Source organism: Macaca thibetana, chromosome X (genome assembly GCF_024542745.1).
Source record: "Macaca thibetana thibetana isolate TM-01 chromosome X, ASM2454274v1, whole genome shotgun sequence".
In the NCBI taxonomy this organism is placed as follows: Eukaryota; Metazoa; Chordata; class Mammalia; order Primates; family Cercopithecidae; genus Macaca; species Macaca thibetana.
The window spans coordinates 8,005,244-8,020,958 of NC_065598.1; the positions used below are offsets into that span (position 1 = coordinate 8,005,244).

The 15,715-nt window shown below is 38.3% G+C and overlaps 1 protein-coding gene across 3 annotated transcripts in view; it reads right to left on the reverse strand.

Moving 5' to 3' along the window:
* The window catches only part of ANOS1 (anosmin 1), a 217,397-nt gene that overhangs the window by 54,298 nt on the left and 147,384 nt on the right, over positions 1-15,715 (reverse strand). For all 3 annotated transcript variants that reach the window (XM_050777712.1, XM_050777714.1, XM_050777713.1), the window contains 3 exons: positions 15,315-15,537; positions 6,391-6,575; positions 3,838-3,967 (listed from right to left, as the gene is read on the reverse strand). In XM_050777712.1, the coding sequence (XP_050633669.1) occupies positions 3,838-3,967; positions 6,391-6,575; positions 15,315-15,537 (538 nt within the window). The remainder of the gene's footprint in view (positions 1-3,837; positions 3,968-6,390; positions 6,576-15,314; positions 15,538-15,715) is intronic.

The window sequence follows — 15,715 nt, forward strand, 5'->3', positions numbered from 1 at the left end:
TGTCTTACCTTCTCTTTTTATTACTCATGTTTCATTTCTTCATATATTGAACAAGGATTTGCTGAGCAGCTACTATGTGTCAGGTACTGTTCTAGGCAGTGGAAATAAGAAGTAAAAAAGAAAACATACCTGCTCTTATGAAACACAGAAAGAGACACACACATTCATCCTGATTGGATGCAAGGAGAAACCGTGGACAAGATGAATAAGCAAAATACTAAGGCAGGATAGACAGTGTTAACAGAAAATAAAAACAAAAATACAACATGGACGACATGGATCTGTTTGCTTGTTTGTTTATACATATGAGTAGCATGGCTAAAGACGGTTTTGCTGGAAAAGAGATACTTGTATAAAGGAGGTGAGCCAGCCAGCTTTTCAACAATCTGAAGGAAGAACATTTCCCCAGTCCAGGACCAGGTAAATGCCAATATCCTGAAGCAAGGGAAAGAATATAGTATTCAGAGAACACAGAAGAGCCTAGCGGGTTGAGCAGGAAAACAGGGAGGGTAGCGATGAAGTCTAAGAGGAAGGAGAAAGGGGGGTCAACTGGCTCTTAAAATCCATTGTAAAGAACATGGCTTCTACTCTGAGTCAGGTGGGGGAAGCTGCTTGGACACGTTGAGCAAAAAACTGACGGGAAGTGGCTCAGATTTTAGTAGGATCACTCAGGTTGCTGCGTTGAGAGAACACTAAAAAGGAGGGGACCCAGAAGTAGAAATCGGGAAGCAGGGATGACAGGCCAGGGTGTGAAACCCAGGATCCGGAAGTGAGGATCCGGAAGTGGGGATCCGAAAGCAGGAATGAGGGGCCAGGATCCGTAAACAGGAATCCAGAAGCCTTAAGGCAGAAGCCAGGAGGCAGAAGTGGGGATGTGATTGGGAAGCTAATACAATTCCCAGTTAAAGACAGAACTGAGCTGATTAGGGGAAACACAGGGAAAGGTGAATCAAGGCAGATCTGAGGATTTGCAGTAGCTTGCAGAAAATGTTTAGAATCGAGAATGACTGCAGGCCTCTTTTGCCACAAACTGCTGCAAGAGCAGCATTGCCGATTACTCAAATGGAGGTTATTGAGAGAAACAGTGCTTAAGGGGAAAGTCCTTAATTTCCTTGGGGATGCTTGTATTTCCAGAAAGAGAGTAATCATTTATCGATCACTGTGACTGCTATACTTTTGGCCTTTTTTTTTTTTTTTTTCCCCAAATAGGCTTTTCTAAGGAATAGATTAAGTACCAAGCTGCAGGATACTCCCACTCTATAGGACTGCAGTTCAGATAAATGGGTAATAAAAGAGGCAAAAGACACAGAATTAACTTTATTTCTATCTTTACATTTTCCCGGTAAGTCATGAAGGATTTTACTGGGGTGATGGGCTCATTCTAAAACTAGATGATGGTGATGGTTGTACAACTCAGTAAATACTAAAAATTATTTAACTGTACACTTAAAATAAGTGATTTTTATGGCATAGAAATCATGTTTCAATGAAGTTCTTTAAAACATTTTTCCCAGTGAGTCTCTTTTCAACATTTGGTGAGAATGAGAAAAGTGTGGAAAGATGTCCCACCTTGTTAGTGATTAAGTCTGCTTTAGAGATGTCATAGAAGGAATGTCTACCGCCTTTTGGCTGATATGTTAAACTCCCGTCATTCTGGGACTCATCTTCACTGAAAATATGATGGAATCTTCCACAAATTCTGTACAGACATTTTTGGTTTGTAAAATTGCAAGAACTAAAGTTTGGGATGCTCCTCACAATAAGACATATGGAAGTGTGAATTTTGGGTGTATTTGTAACAGTGACAGAACAACATTTTAATGAAAACTGCAATAGTTGCATTTTCATTCAATAAAAGTCCACTTAAATTTGGGAGATGCAGCTTCCATTCTAGATTATTAAGTTGCTCCGATATATTAGGAAGTGTCAGGACAGCTTGGCCTTCCTACTTTCAGTTAGCACCCTCATGACCCTGGGGCTGCCAAAGGATCTCTCTCCAGATCCTGAGGATCTTGTGAGAGCAAGGCTCTGTAACAATCATGGGAGCAAAACTACCTTGCTCACCTCCACTAGGCAGGAGGTGCCACTGCAACTCTTACAGGAAATTAATTCAGCATCTGTCTCTAGAGGCTGAGAACCACTTCTGTCTAATGTCTGATTTTGCAGTCTTATTCACAGAGCACCAGCCCAAATCCTGCAGGCAACTGAACAGATGGTAACACATTTTGACCAGAACATGTCTGGATCACATTTGAACCATGAAACTCAAGGTGAAGCATTCTGAGGCTTTTTATTGATCACTACACCTCCTAACCCACAATTAATTATTTATTTCACTTGCCTCTCTAAATTTTCAAATCAGTTGGAGACAGAGTCTTAAGACAAGGTTTGATGTCTTTATTTACAATTTCACTTTAAAGTTTGTTTAGTTCATGAATTTGCCTCCCTGGGGAGAAAAAAAAAATACTTTTTTTTTTTTTTTTAAAAGAGGCTTTTAAATGTAAAGGGTTACATTATTCATTAATGTCATAATAAATAAATTTAAAATAAAATAAATTTAAATTAGCTTCTGTGTAAGAAGATAACTTGTGATTAGTAAGAGAACAATGTAACTAATCTGTATTTATGAAACCAGATCCTTATAATTAGTGAAGCAGATGTCTAATTAATTTGGAAGGTACACAGCCATATGGACACAACTAGAAAAATAAACCTGAAGATATTATTAATAGCTGGTCAAATTATGTCCTTCAACCATCACAGATCAACCACGAATGTAGCATACTGTTCATCTGATTCCACAGAGGTTTTAAAATATTGATGCAGTCAGAACTGAACAAAATTATAGCAATGATTAAATGACTCGGGCGGGGTTTAAATTCTAGATGTTATGAAGCAAAGGTAGGAGTCAAATTCACTTTCAACTTAACAATCATTTCAAGAAAGGCTATTTTGTCTAGAATAGGTAAAATTCAGTTGAAACCAGGCCGCATAAAACTTAGAAACTAGGCCTCATAAAAAAAGAACTTAAAAAAATTAACACCAGGTGGCTCTGGATAGGGTCCCACCCTGCCTCGATAGGGTCCCACCCTGATAGGGTCCCACCCTGCCAATTCCGGGAAAAACCACCTCATGGGGTCCCACCCTGCCAATTCCAGGGGTCCCACCCTGCCTCGAAGTTCCCGGAATCAACAACTCCAGGAAAAAAACCTCATAAGGTCCTGCTCTAACCAATTAGAACAAGACACCTTGCTCAGGCCATAGACAGACCCAATTACCACGCGCCTAAAGCTTTGTTTGAATTTCGCGCCCTAAGCTGTGTTTGAACTTGTGTTTGCCTATATAAACAGCCTGTAACAAGCAGTCGGGGTCCCAGGGCCAACTTAGAGCTTGGGACCCTAGCGCGCTAGTAATAAATAACTCTCTGCTGTGAATCTCGTGTCGGTGATCCTTCGCGGCGACCCCTGCCCAGGAGGGAATCGACAGTTCGGTTCCAACACAGTGTTTCTCTTTGAAAATCAATTGAATGGTGCTCGATACAGAATATCTTAAAGCAAAAACTCAACAGATGTTGATAATGAAAACCCCTTGCCACTTCAAAGTTTAAAAAAACTCCCTTATGTTATCTTCTATGAGATACTGCAGGTAAAATTCCAATTTTGTCCTTAACCATAAATGTACATGGTACCTTCAAACACATCTGGTCCCGTTCTCTAAAACAGCAAAGCCACCTGTTGACTAACTATAAATATGAACATAGAGACAGTGAATCTGCATTCCATGTGTGCCTGGGAGCAAGGATAGTATTCTGTGTCTGGGAAGAAAAGGAGGGCTGACCTTTGGAAGAACGGAAGTGTTTGCTGGGGGCAGTGAAGCCTCGAGTTCCATGCACATTCACAGCAGCCACTCGAAACTGGTACCATCGGCTGGGTCTTATGTCAGTCAGTTGAACTCGCTCATCTGTGGTCTGAGGGGACATGTCACAGAGCACAGGAAACATGTCATTTTTTTATTCCAATATGTTGGTCGGATCTGTTTTAAAAAATACACTAACCCATCAGCCAATGCAACTCAGTCTATCTTCCTCCTGATAAGAGGGGCTTCTCATGCCCAGTTAGGAAGAGAGCTGTCAGGGAACAAGGAACCACTGATATTTCACCCCAAAGAATTAAACATCTCTTGAAGTCAAAACATTATGACAAGAGCTTGGGCTATTTTAAAATCTGGTGACTAATTACAGCATTTGAGATATTCAATCAATAGAGAATATTGATGTGTAGTAATTGTTACATTACAGCAAGAAGATGAAGTCATCTTCAGATTATAGAAAGAAAATTTCTTTTTAACTCACATGCCAAATGTAACAGTAAAATAGGTATAACAACTCACATGCAACCCACTAGCAATCTCTGGAAGTAAATTATAACCCAAGCCACTGTTTAAAAATCTCTGGAGTAAATCACATGACATCTACGAAGAACCACTCCTGATCTAAAAGGGCGAGATGTGTTAGCATATATTTGTTCAATAAAATGCCCAAAAGGAAAAAAATAGACACTGGGGAAGACCAGAAGGTTTTGCTGTCTCTAGTGCTACAATTTTAAGATGTCAAATAACTTTGACAGTCTTCATACTACATATCTGCTTTCAACAATGCTCTGTGTTTTGTTTCTATTGGTAGATCGGAAAACCTTTGCCCTGAATTCCAAGAAATAACCATCTACGGTCTATGCCCTCATCTATATCAGGTGCCAAACTCAACTTGGATCTGTGGATGAAACTAAGGAAACAGGATTGGATTTGAACACTCCCAAACTTCAGTTTATAATAACTGAGGTTATAATAACCTCAGCTTAAAATAACTTAATGTGAAAATGACTGTCATGTTTACATCAATATCTAAAAGAAGCTGAACATTGCTGAGATCAAAGGAAGAATATGAACTCTTACATGTGGCTTTCTACCTGATTTGGCAGACTTTGAGAAAACACTTTCACCTTTGTCATTTAGAGTTTCAGCTGTGAATTTAAAAAGCTTAAAGTCAGCGTGGTATCCACAGCGTTTAGCAGAGAAGGAAGTATTACATGTAGCATTAACAGGAAAAAATAATACCAACAACAATAATAAAATAGCTTTTCACTTTCCAAAAATCTTTTGGAGATAAAAGAGATGATATTATTGTCAGTTACTTTCATAAATCTTTACGTAATTTGGAAAAATTACAAACGAATCTGTGCCATGATTTATGAAAGCATGCCGTGTAAATCAAATGGAATTTCAGGCTGTATTCTGAGTAGCTTTATGTTTTACTGAAGCAAAATTTTTTTTTATATAAAATATAGGTATAGAATAGAATTACTAAATTTATTTGCCCAGTTTTTTGTTTTCTTTTTTTCTAATTTAATGTTGTATTTTTACATCAAACTTCTTATTTATTTTGGGGTCTTTACATTGTTTTATTTTAGTGCTTAACCCCTTTGAGATACTGCTATTCAGAAGATATTCTTCTTCCAAACACCTAAATATTGACATTTATTTTACATTTACTGAAAAAAAAAAAATAGGAATCTAGTCCTTGGAAAAAATGATCTAATCAACATAAGGTGAGATTTTTTTCCTATAGACATAGATGTGGAGAAGGCGTTTTAGTTGTCTAAAGGCATGAAACAGTTTCATATTCACATTCAGAATCTGTTACTTTTTATATCCATGTAGGGTCTTTTTTTGTGTTGGGGGGTGGTTGCAGCTGGTAGTGGATTTAACAGCTCTTAAAAAGAAAGAAAATATTTTGCTTTTCTCATCAACAAGACAGAAGAGGAGGAAGCACTCTCTGGGAGTGTTGCCATGCAGGTGGTGTATCAGTTTTTAAGTTGACTAAGACAAAGAAGAAAGCACTTAGTGAAGATTTATGGGCTGCTGGCTATGTCCCACTAAGTAATTTTGTGATACAAATCTTATCCCATGCTCCTAAAGTCTGTGGGTGGAATAAAGGTGTAAATGCAGGAGAAACAGAAAAGAAGGCATTTAGATTGTTAAATGTCAAATTAGTCCTCATCATGTTGCATTTCCCCTACTCTAGTTGGCTTTGAGTTTAGCCGAGGAAAATGTAGTTCTTGGAGAAAATACATGTGAATAATCAGGTTATAAAATTAACACCCTTCCATGTGTATTTGAACAAATTAAGCCAATGGTCCAGTTTCTGAGCACATTTGTTTGTATCTATGAACCTCATCCTCTCTTTAGAAGACCCCTATGATGTTCATTTCATATCTGAGTAAGTAATTTCTGTAGTCAAGCTATTTTGAGGCATAGCAAATTAATTGTATGTGCATATGTATGTAGCAGACACTACCTCCAGGATGAAAATCAAAGTCTATATGAGGTTCTTACCTGGGCCACTGTCTGCCAATGAGTGGCATCATCTTCGCTAGGATGGATTCCGTAATTCCATCTTCTTTGTACCACGTAGATCACAGGCTCAATAGAAATATTGAATTTCGAGGACCACTTAACCTCCAGCTGTCCAGACTGCAGTTCTGTAAATCGTAACTCTTTTCTGGGCTTCAGGGGGACACCTGAAATAGGACCGTATCAATTAAAACAATCTGCGTGTGACTCAAATTGAAGTAAAAGTTGAGGAAGAACAAATATGGAAGAGATGAATCTGAACTGATGACAGCTGAGATTTCCTTTCACAAAAGTGGCCTCTCCATACAGGGTTTCACATCTGAAGTCTTCTGACACTCAGTTCATCAGTTCAGCTATTTGCTCCTTTTTCTTTTAACTTGCCTTGTTTTGTTTTGTTTTTTTAATAAGACAGTCTAAATTGATTCCTGATTCTGAACAAGTGGCTTATTCCCTAGTAATCTCTAGAGCAATCATTTCATGTGCATTCTTGTGAATAAATCATGTTACAAGGTTGTTTCACTTGAGGTTAACATGGAATTCACACTAGGAGATCATTATAAAGAGTTTCAAGTCATTTTCCCATTTTTTATCATGCTCTGTGTCTATTGACATGTTCTAAGGTCATTATAACACGGTTTCCAGATTTGATCTTCCTTCTTTCTTAGGGAGTTTTCCATTTAAGGAAAACACTGCAAAGCAAAATCTCTTCATGTGAAATCTCCTAAGAGTGATTTCCAAAGTTCAAGTCTTTTGGATTCCCCAATCGATTGCTCAAGCACTCCCCTATAGACTTAATGGCTTAACATTGGAAAATAATGAATTTATTATGTTTGGTTTTGGCATGAGTGAGTGCGCTGCTTCAAAAGTTTCTCACAGGTGTTTCATTTTAAAGTAGTTAATCATTCTGATTTGTTTCTCGCCTTCTGTACATGCAAGTTGTCTGGCAACTGATATATTGAAGAACCACAGTTCAAAATAGCAGGCATTTCAAAAAGGGAATTTGTAAAGAAATTTGTAATACTAATAGAATATGCAAAACTAACTGAAGGAAACAGAATCTATGGTTCCATGATGGTGAATGCCATCAACACCAAGAACACCAATTACCATTAATATCATTTTCTGTCCACAATTTGCTGAAAGCATTGAAAACTCATTTCAAAAGCTAGTTAAGAATGCTCTATTTCTTCTTCCATTTTGTAAGTTTAAACACAGAAGAAACTGGAAAATGTGCAAACACCAAATGCAAATAAGGTTTGATGCATGTTGACATGCTTGAATTTCAACTCCTATTTCATTTTGATCTTAATTCATAGTAAGTCTTGTTTAAGAAAATTTTAAAGTCATCAAAGATTTGGATGGATGGAATTGAATAATTTTTTTTTTTTTTTTTTTTTTTTTTTTTTTTTGAGACGGAGTCTGGCTCTGCCGCCCAGGCTGGAGTGCAGTGGCCGGATCTCAGCTCACTGCAAGCTCCGCCTCCCGGGTTTACGCCATTCTCCTGCCTCAGCCTCCCCAGTAGCTGGGACTACAGGCGCCTGCCACCTCGCCCGGCTAGTTTTTTGTATTTTTTAGTAGAGACGGGGTTTCACCATGTTAGCCAGGATGGTCTCGATCTCCCGACCTCGTGATCCGCCCGTCTCGGCCTCCCAAAGTGCTGGGATTACAGGCTTGAGCCACCGCGCCCGGCCGAATTGAATAATTTTTTAAAGCATATTTATATATGGTCAAAAGTCATTAATCTAAAAAAAACTACTTTCTGGAGAAAATGTTGACTGTACCTATTGCAGTCTCCTTTATTACTGGTGGGTCATGGCTGAGGAGTGACCTCTAGTTTACAATAAATCTGTCTCACCTAATCCTTACTGTGAGTTTCTGAAGTGGGTAAAGGGTTAATTATCTACATGTTGAATAGGAGATAATTGTGTCTAAGGAAGACTAAATTAGTTGCCTGGGGCTACAATCTGATCTCAGGTTTCTCTCTGAATTATCTGCTTCCTTCTACATTTCATATTAGAAAAGGCCACATAGAGAGATAGAGAAAAGAGGTGGTTTTGATAGATATGCAAATCCCTTGGACATTCTTATTCTAAGATGCTCAGCTTTCCTGGTGGATCTGGAACTTCACCAAGTCAGTCTTTGACTCCTGTTCTGCCAGACATGCATTTATTTCAAGCTTGTATCATAAACTTTTCATCTCAGTGCATAACCATAGCAATGGGGGTACCTTGACTTGGATGATTAGCATATTGCTGCTAAGCAAATGTTTTTCCAGTCTATCTCTAATCCCTGGCTAAGCTGCAGACCATCTTTTCCACCTGCCTGCTGAATTTCTCTGTCCTAGATATGTCCCTTCTCCTGCGGTATCTACCTTTATGACAACTTTATTCTTTAGGATGTCTAAGGGATCTTAGAACCTTTTTGATTTGTTCTTGCAGCTAACAACATTTAGTTGTCTTACTGCTTAGTACATTTTCAAGAATTATCAAATCATTCTGTCTCCATGATGGCCACCTGACTTTACTCCCTTCCTTGTTCCGACCTTTCAACCTATTTCCCTGAATCTCAATCTCTTTTTCTAATGTCCCCTTATTGGTACTTTGTGGTTATTTTTCTAAAGTAGAAGCGAAGTTCTCTCCTTCAGCTTCCCAAACTCTTTAATTGCATCCCATTTTCTCTAGAATGAAGGGAAACTTATTGGCATACCCCTCAAGGCATCCTTCTTCATAATGGCTACCATTTATTTGTCAGTCTATCTCCTGGTACATCTTTAGTTTTTGTCACAGATATTATCTTTAAGCCCAGCTTTCCTACAAACACACTGCCAGGTACTTAATAATACCATGGCCTGTTTATTTTATTATTATTATTTTTCACTCTGAAATGTCTTGCCTTCTGTTTTCTAACTGTAGACCCTTGAATACTTCCAGGCTCGGACCAAATGCCATCCCTCTGTGACACTTCCCCTAAACCTCCCAATTGGAAATAAAGGCTTTATTATTTTGCCCCCCTTCAATGTTGAGCCTGTAACTGTCAAGACATGCATTTAACTGCCTCTTGCTGCAGCAAACTCATTTAATGATGCCTGTCTTCCCATTGAGCCACAGCCCCCAGAGGTCAAAAACCATGTCTCCTTCATTCCCGCACCTCACAATGTCCCAGAAGAGAACATTCTGCAATAGCAAATATTCAATGAACAGTCAATGTTTGCTGAATGAATAGCCAAACCCACTTTCTTATTCTTCACTCAAGAATATATCTGTGGAAATAAGAGACTAGGGCAACATTTATGCAAACCATAGCAACAATGGTAATCCCTACTCTGCTTGAAAGTCACCTAGGGCAGGGTGAAGATTTATCAATAGATATTCTGTACTGCCATCTTTATCATACATTGTTTCAAGCAACTCACATCTCTTTTCCAGCATGGGTTTATTACTCACATGAACATTCACTCTGTTTTTTAAAAAGGTAAATACCAGAAAATAAAGCAATGCCAAAACGTTTACAAGATAGAACTTTTTATTACATTGACCATAGGACTTTCCCATTAAAAAGAAAAAAAAAAAAGACCAATTCCTGATGGGATAGAAATTCCAAAGTTAATTGATTTTAATAGAAGCAGCTCTGTATGTTTTGTGTCAAGTAAAAAGTCACAAAAATTTGTTCAGAGTGATGAAAAAACAATCTCAACAAGGTGATCATTTAGTATCATTCTTGCATTGAAGGCTGGCCTGCGTATGCCAGACAAATAGTTCTACCGAAGGGGATAAGGCAAGAGACAGCAGTCGCAGAGGACATTTCATGATTTACTTGATTCCTTGGTGCATAGTAAAAAAAAAATGATGACTAATTCTTCAAACCCATAGAGCGCATTCTCCGAGACTTCTAAATCTACCTTTTTCTTTGGCTTTCCAGTGTATAATCTTTTGGAGTAACTACAGCTACAGTAAATAGCCTCCTAAGTAACCTGAACTCACCAGAAGCCAATCCAAGCAACCCAGTCCCCTCTCTGTAAGGTTTTAATCTTGAGTAGCATTCAAGGACCAACAGCCTTAATCAAATGTAATGAGCATCAGGGCGGTGTCAGTTCAAATTTCTTCATTTAAAAATCTCTTTAATTATGATGAAGCATGACCCTGCAATTTGCATGTTAAGAAATGGTCCATCTGCTTTCCATTAAAGTCAGTTGGCTCCTTTGATTGGAAGTAACTCCAGCACTCTACTGTAATTGTGTGCAGATGGGGCTCAGCCCCGCTCAAGACCTCCAGCCCTCACTGCCGGTGCGCACAGTCCTCACTGGCTGAACCAGCATCCCAACTGCATAACCAGATGTGTAGACTGGATCTCTTCTCAATGTGTTTTCTATTATGTAAATGATTAGCATTTTTCTCTTTAAAATTATTTTTGAACAAATTAGTCATCTGAAATCTAAATGATTCTGTTGAAAAATTAGCAAACATTATCATATGGCACCCTGCAATATGTGACATACACTTTTTTTCTTTAAAATGCAAGAAATAGTCTGCTGAAATCAAAAGAACAAAAACCCAATGCTTTTTAAAAATGTTGAAAATCTATGGATAGAAAAATCAATTAGGATAAGCAATCTACAATTGCATACTCATTGTGAGATTTTATTATTACTATTAATTTTTATCATGTATCTAAATGACATAAAAATGTAGCAAGATGTATTGTTCTAGTGATTTAATCACTACTTGATATCTCTCATAAAGGTAATTAGAACTCTAGAATTTGTATTTACATCACATTAAGGCATTGGGCTGGCTACTGGATGCAAAATGTTGAAAATTTGTGAGAAGTTGTATAAATCTATTTCCAGAGGTCTGAAGTTTAAATATTGTATATATTAATTATTTGTGGAAATACTAAATCAACTCTGCGATCGGGTCTTTTTGAAAAGAAACCGATTGACGTACAATTAATTCTTGGTTTATCCACGGCAAAGGGAAACTATAGGTCACAAATTAGTCTGAATCTTTAGGTTTGTAAAATTTTTTAACTTTTCTTTCTCCCTGCCCAAACCATTTTTGCTACAGTTGGAAGCCAAGAGAGGCAGTGGGATTTGGCAACAAAACAGTAAAATGTATCACTCTCTGGAGGAAAGATTGTCTCACCAAGCCATAAAATAGACGTACTATAGAAAGGAAAAAGGAAGTGCCCCCAAATGCACTCATTTGTGTTCTACCTGTAGAAGATAAGCCTTTTAAAGTTTCTACAGCTCTATGAAGAATTGCATTTCATAGAACTAGCACCAGCAGGCATCTCCAATCATGTTACTATTTCCAAGCCTTCTATTTTGATGCTAATAATTTTATTTAAAAAGTAAAAGAAAGGATCTCTGCTGTTTGTTTTAAACTATAGTCTATGAAGGTTAACTTACTTCCAGGCCTCAGTTAAGTGCAGTTTTTACAGCATAGCCCAAATGCAGTGCTCAAATATAATAGGGAATTTTGTTGATCATATTTTCAAGACACCCATCGCTTTTAAAAACTCAAGTGACCAGTATAAAAAGCTCTTGAAGCTATAAAATCAGTACTTTCTATCTTCCCTTCCACAAACACAACAGACCAAACAGAAAGTATGTATGTATGGGTTTTTATAATTTTAAAATATTTTTAAAAATTAATTCAATAAGTAATAAAATGAAACATATACAGAGGTTGGTAAATGTCCATTTACTTAAAGGTTAGAAAAACAATTTGCCCACTTAAAGAGTATTGTGAGCATGACAATCTCAGTAATAACCTACTGGACCATGTGGGGGGTTAGTGTCACATGGATCCTTGTACCCCAATGCCCATTATAGATGACAGAAAATAGTAGGCACTCCATAAATGTGTATTTAACTGAAATGTGTCAATACTTCTCCAATCAAGTGACAGCAGCCCCTTGTAAAGGTAAACTGGGGAAAATGTTAAGAAAATGTTATTTTGGATTTCCAAACAGCAGTATGCAACACTTTAATACATAAATAATGAATGAATGAGGAACTTCAGGTTTTCAATATTTATCCCATAGAATTTGGTTCTCTATACAGCACACACTGTATCTAGTTTTATATGCTTCAACCCTACAATGTAACAATCCCATGTTATTAATTAGTCTAAAATGATTCATAAAGTAGTGATTTTGTTAGATTAAAAATATTCTATATTGACAAATCTTTTACTTGGCCTATTAGATAGACAGGTAGGTAGATAATGGATTTAGATACATTTTGGGACAGGGTCTCACTCTGTTGCCCAGACTGGAGTGCAGTGACATGATCATGGCTCATTGTAACCTCGAATTCCTGCGCTCAAATGATCCTCCCACCTCAGCCTCCCGAGCAGCTATGACTACAGGCACGTGCCACCATGCCTAGCTAATTTTATTATTTGTAGAGATGGGGATATCTTGCCATCTTGCCCAGGCTACTCTTGAACTCCTGCCTCAGCCTCCCAAAGTGCTGGGACTGAAGGGGTGAGCCACTGTGCCAGGCCTTAGTTAGCCTATTATATAATAACACAACGATGCCCAGTGAGTGTTTCCATTAGGGCTCCATACATTCAAAACAAAAATGACAGGCGAGCTAGCCCAGGTGGGAGCAGATATTAGATCTATTTCTGCTACCTACTACCAAATCACTTAGGCATAGGCTGCAACCTCAGTTTCAGCAGCTGTGAACGGAGAGCCAAGGACTAGTTAATCTCAACCCACCATGACTCCCACTCTTATTAAGGAAAACAATTACACAGACCTAGCAGAGACAGAGAGAGGGAGGCAATCTTATTTCACATTAGTTTGTTTGGGGCAATAAGAAGGCATCTTGGAGGTAGGAAAGACAGTGATTATGAGTATCCTACGATTGCAGGTTGGTTTGTGCGCTGACTGGGCACATGGTTTTCTCCTCGCAAAGTCAAGGGATGGGTTGGAACGGACTGTTTCCCTGGGGCTTGTGTATATCAGTCCCCCTCTCCTCTTCTGAGAGTGAAGAAGCAGCTGGACTCCAGGTTGGGAATGCCAAAAGGGGCTTCTAATGGCTCATTAGCTAAGATGGTGAAGGAGTTGCTACAGGCTCTATTTGCCCTCCTTTTACACACACTAACATATTCAGAGGCACTGTCAAAGCTCCCAGGATATGAAGACAGCCTTCCTTGAGGGACTACTGAAGAAAGCAAGAAAAAATATCTACCTGCATATATGTCTTTTTTTGCAAAATAACAATCTATTAACTAGACTGCCTTCGTTACGCAAAAGTCATTGTCAGGTCAACAGAGTCTGTTTATTCTATTTGTAGTTGATTCCCATTGATTCTGCCTCTCTCCACAAAAATCTAAGTTAAGAGCTAATTTGTAGTAGAAGAGTGACTTCAGTACTTTAACAAAAGTTCATCTGGTTTCATTAAATGTAGTTTTACATTGAAAGTATCTCTGCATCATTAGTCATTTATTCTGGCCCTTTCTACAATATTCCGCTTATTCTCTAGTGAAACAGGCATATTTGAAATTCATAGTAACTCTTCAGTCCTTTTATAAAAGTGCATATTTTAATTTATATTATCTCTTTAAAACACTATAGGTTTTACAAAAGGGTTTAAAAAGACCATTCCAAAAGCATCCTATTTTTATGGTGAATGCTACTCATACATAGCATATTATCTTTAATGACAGATAAAATTTCCTATTAACAGAGGCTTTAAAAATTAGATGGTTTTAAATTTCGCAATAGTGACTTGCTGTAGTTTAAAATAAGAGGCATGAACACAATAAAACTTTAAAACTATTAAAGAAACATCACTTGGTAAGAAGAGAAAAGCAGCGATTATTTTGAATGTAAGACATAGTACTTATGGCGTGTTTCCAACGATAAAGAAAATAAATGGTTGAATTACATAGATTTCAGAGGAAAGTATTCCCAAGTGGGAGCTAAAGGAAGATGGGACAGATACCTAACTTCTGGGAGATGTGAATTGTTATGAGTGTTAGAGTAACATGGACTTCCAAAAACAGGCAGCCAGCACATAAATCAAAACTGGCATTGATGGTGAATACTGCTTTATACACATTTTTTTTTAAGTACCGGTATTTAGAAACAATATGGATTTGGCATGTGTGTGTGAAAGACACACAGAGAGAAAGACATCTGTTACTCTCTGTACTTTAATGAATACTGCCTGCTGACTGACTCTATATTAGGGGTCCCCAGCTCCCGGGCCACTGACTGGTAGCAGGCTGTGGCCTGTTAGGAACTGGGTCACACAGCAGGAGATAAGTGGTAGGTGGGTGGACAAAGCTTCATCTCTATTTACAGCCGCTCCTCATCACTCACATTACCACCCGAACCTCCTGTCAGATCATCAGCAGCTTTAGATTCTCATAGGAGCGTGAACCCTATTGTGAACTGCACATGTGAGGGATCTAGGATGCAGGCTCTTTATGAGAACCCAATGCCTGATGATCTGTCACTGTCTCCCGTCACCCCCAGATGGGACCATCCAGTTGCAGGAAAACAAGCCCAGGGTTCCCACCAATTCTACGTAATGCTGAGTTGTAGAATTATTTCATTACATATTTCGATTTATTCTAGTGTACCTAGTAGAGCTTACTCGAATCAGTCTGACTGGAGAAAAAGACAAAAAGCTTCCTGAATTGTTGCTGTCCATCACATCTGTCAAATTAAACAGAATTAATACGAATGACTTGCTCTGCCCCAAGTCGAGTTAATATGGTTGATCTCTATGGGTCTGTAAATATGTTAAGATGTCTGTATGTGGTATAAAATAAATTTTCTTAAGATTTTGTTTTTTAGACTTTTCACGCTTACGATGGACACCCTTCCCTAGGCACAGATACATGTGACACTGCATGTCTCTTCACACCCCCAGTGCTGCCCCTTACCTTTGTACAGAGTCTTGGGTACTTGGCAGGTGTGTCCACACCCATTTGAACAACATTTCTTCACCCCAGAGCACTCATTGTCAACTTCGCAGCTTTCAACACAGGCGGCCGCAAATCCACTGGCTTTCTCAGGAGCCGGGCAGTCCCCCTGCTTTACCAACAGGATGTATTTGAGGAACTCACAGCTGGTCAAGCATTCGTAGCTCTTCTTAGGGAAGAGAGGCTAAGACAAAGAAGAATTTTAAAAAATATTCCATTAAAGACACATGAAGTCTGATTTCCAAGACATCTGAAAGGAAGTTCCACATTTTTTCCCTGTCAAACTTTTGCTTGAATATTTGACAAAATGCATATATTTGTTTTCTTTTCTCCTACCAAAGTGACACATTTTGTGCTGATTT